The 3681-nt window shown below is 49.1% G+C and overlaps 1 protein-coding gene across 1 annotated transcript; it reads left to right on the top strand.

The window, feature by feature from the left end:
* Nucleotides 1-298: 298 nt before the first annotated feature.
* On the top strand, nt 299-2626 carry LOC136472145 (uncharacterized). Its single transcript, XM_066469872.1, has 3 exons — nt 299-875; nt 1619-1921; nt 2582-2626. The coding sequence occupies exons 1-3, from the start codon at nt 299-301 to the stop codon at nt 2611-2613; spliced, it is 912 nt and encodes a 303-aa protein (XP_066325969.1). The 3' UTR covers nt 2614-2626.
* The last annotated feature ends 1055 nt before the right edge of the window (nt 2627-3681 follow it).

Genomic DNA, 3681 nt, shown 5'->3' with positions numbered 1-3681 from the left:
ACACAGTTGATAACAGGCTTATGCTTGAGTTGGCAGCAGCAGGCTAGGCGGGTTGGTCCGGGCCCAGACAAGGCCCCACATGTCAGTGGAAGCAGACACGGCGCAACCGACATACACACGCTCCCGAGGCCTTGAAATACCCCGGCTCCGCCGCCGCCTTTGGCGTGGCGCCCAAACGTAACCGTCGACCCAACGAACACCTCCTCTGCTCTCGCCGCTTCCTCCCCTTCCGAATCCCCTCCTCGCAACAGCCCTGCCGTCGCCGCCCCACCACCACCACCACCAACATCACCAGACGATGGACCTCTTCCCCGACGGGGCCTTCGTGCAGCTGCGGAGCCGCGCGAACCGCAAGTACGTCCACGCCGACGGGGACTGGGAGGGGGTCTCCCTGCGCTCGCGCGGCTCCGCTCCATCCCTGGAACTGGAAGCGGTGTGGCAGGTGGAGCACTGGGTCCACCAGGGGACCACCTTCCTCCGCCTCCAGGGCGCCGCCTACGGCCGCTACCTCTCGCTATCGGCCGAGCAGGCGCCTCCCGGCCACCGCGGCCTCAAGGCCGTCCAGTGCGACCTCGACGAGCCCAACATGGTGAACATCTACTTGTGGAGGTGGAGGGTCGAGAGGGTGCACCCCCTCCAGGACTACGTCCGCCTGCGCCACTTCGACCGCGACCTCCGCGCCAACGGCAGGTTCCGCAGGTGGAACACCGGCGTCACCGTCGACGTCAACCGAGGCCGCAGGCTCACCACAATGATGCAGTGGACGGTCCACCCCGTCGCGGCAACCCCGGTACCGATGCCCCTTCCAGCTGCACCTCAGCATCAGGTGCGTGGCTTCGCCATCGTTTCTCCTTCCTTGCATTGCATTGGAATGCAACTCTCCTCGATCGGCTAGCTTTACTTGGAACGCCAATCAAGGATCATGGATGCGTCGATTTTGATTCTGGCTCGCCTTCCCAAGAAATCTGATTATTGCATCGCAATCTGATTATTGCCTAACTCTGAAACTGTTCATTTCTTCCGATACAAGAACAATACTACTGAACCTGTTAATTCTTCCAGACAAGTTTTAGTTCTGTAGCCCGCGAAACACTTTTTATGGTTTCTCGATTACGTTCTTGTGTCTCTGCATCTGGTTCGCTTTAGGGAGCGGTTCCTGAGCACATTACTCCACAAATTACTGTCTATTCTAGATTGTGGTCACTTCGCTTTACGAATTTATCTGTCAATCGTTAAAACTGCAGGCCTGTTTAGTTTCCTCCCAAAACGCTAAATTTTTCAAGATTCCCCGTCACATCGAATACGAAAACACATGCATGAAGTATTAAATATAAATAAAAAATAAAACTAATTACACAGTTTAGACGAAATCCACGAGACGAATCTTTTAAGCCTAATTAGACTATGATTGGACACTAATTGCCAAATAACAATGAAAACGCTACAGTGCCATTTTGCCAAAAAAAAAATTTGGCAACCAAACTGGGCCTGCGTCGAATCATCGTACGCAGGGAATCCTAGTTCAGGTCACAATTGGAGTTCTTTGTTAAAATGTGCACTTAAATGATTTGCGCTATTTGATCTTGCTCATTTGGTACCAGATCGATCTCAATCGTTTTTTTTCTGCACGTGCCCGGGATTTATCAGCTTCCGCCGCGGGAGATCCGGCACGTGCGGGCGAGCGATGAAGGGAACTTCGACCAGAACCATCACAACTGGCCCTCATTCGATATCTACGACTACTCCGTGTTCAACCTGAGGATCCAGCTGGGGCAACTTCAGCACGACTGGGACGGGGAAATGTTCGGCTTCACGTTGTGCATGCGGCCCGGCTCGCATGGCCGGCTAATGCCGCTGGTCACCAACCTGCCTCGCAGCTTAGAACCCATGTACATCGTCGTCTTCAGGACCGGATCACCAGGTGACTACTCTGGAACTTTCTCAGCGTTCTGTGGAGCACTTGTTACCTGCTGTGCTCTCACAGTTTCAGCATTTTGAGATGTTTAAAGTTTTCAGCTCAAGTTCAGTTCTGTATGTAGTTCTGAATTTGTTATGCAAAGAGATCAGTAAAAGGATATATGCATTATAGATTTTGAGTAGAGCATATACTGACAACAGGAAATGTAACTTGCTTGCTGTTTACCATAGCCCTCATGTTTAGAGAGATTATGTAGTTTAATCTTGAATAGTTGTTGCCTGTAGTAACGGTTTACTTCGTTTGTTTAGGACTAATCTAAAACATTCTGTAGATGGCAGGAACTTTCGAATGGAAAAAACCTCACTCTCAGGTCTGTACTGTCCATAGTGCCACATAGGATTTAATAGTCCTTAGACAGATTCTTAACTTGGTCCAAATTGTCCGATTGCATTTCTTACCATGGTGTGGTCAGTTCAGAAATTCAGTTGTTCCTCCAGTTCAGATAATTCAATTGTTCTGCTGGTTAGCCAATAGTGTTTATCTTGGAGCTGTATGTGTACTCTTATCTATTTTTGTCCACTCTTGGTTACTTCTCACTGCTGTAATACCCATGATATGATGCCTAGTTATCTAATTGATTTTCTTGTTCTCTTGCGAATTCAGCTGCTGCAGCATTAGTGTATCCAGTACTGTAGAGGAGTACGAGAGCGGAACTTCGGACAACGTCGAAATTCATCGCTTCGAAAACCAAAAACATTTAAGCATTGCTGCTCCTGATACTGTGACATGAGAATTGGCTCATAGTTTCTGAAAGTTCAGCAGCTCTTCTGTAATGGTGGTTAGATCTGATGCGCTCTACTGACCAGAAGCATTTTGAAATAGCCTTTCAGTTTCAAACATAAAACTGCTGAAAGCGTTATGTGGAAGTAATGGTGAACGGTTCTGCAAAGTAACATTGGTTGTAGTTACCATCTTCATCTCTGTTGGGTGATGAACTGATGGCAAGAATAGATCTGGCTCAGTTTTCCTGTACCTTGATCCTGACACATCAAAATGTTGAGTACATGTTAATTGAGTTTAGCTTTTAGTCGTGGACCTCCCTCTTTACAGCAGCCACAAGAGTTGCAGTTCATAACGGTCGCAGGGCGTCCTTCTTGAACTCTAGCTGGATTCACGGTCAAGCACCTTTAGCTCTGTTCCCGCTCTTGTACAGCCACAGTAGAAGGATATCGCTCGTGTCAGCGAAGCCTCCTCGACGGAAAATGGATTAGAGATATCGCCTATGGCCTGAACAACGACCTGCTTGAAAGTATTTCAGTTTGTGGAACCTGATACAGTCTGTGCATCTAAACCTGAATACTGCACAGGATGATCAAATAACTTGGATCCTAGAAAGTTCAGGAGAATACTCGGCGAAGTCTGCCTACGACATCCAGTTTGGCGGCCACATCATCTCAAATTTCCCAAAGTTGATTTGGAAAGCTTGGACACCGCCGAGTTGCAAATTCTTCCTCTGGCGGTTCCTCAAGTAGCAGTTTGGAGTCTCAATGGGCCGAAACGACTGATATCGAAGACTGGTTCCTGAACTTGGCCACAGCGGGCACCAAGTTGGCACAAACCTTGGCAATCCTGACACGGCGGTGCATCTGGAAACAAAGGAATGCGGCGATATTCAGGGACTCCAGGAGTACGATACATGCAGTGTTCGTAGAGATCAGGGATGTATGCTCCATGGGCAGCACTAACGTCCGGATGGACCCCCC

The sequence above is a fragment of the Miscanthus floridulus genome, chromosome 8, assembly GCF_019320115.1.
Source record: "Miscanthus floridulus cultivar M001 chromosome 8, ASM1932011v1, whole genome shotgun sequence".
Classification (NCBI taxonomy): domain Eukaryota; kingdom Viridiplantae; phylum Streptophyta; class Magnoliopsida; order Poales; family Poaceae; genus Miscanthus; species Miscanthus floridulus.
Note: the sequence above shows the minus strand (reverse complement) of the source record. Positions and strands in the feature narration are given on the sequence as shown.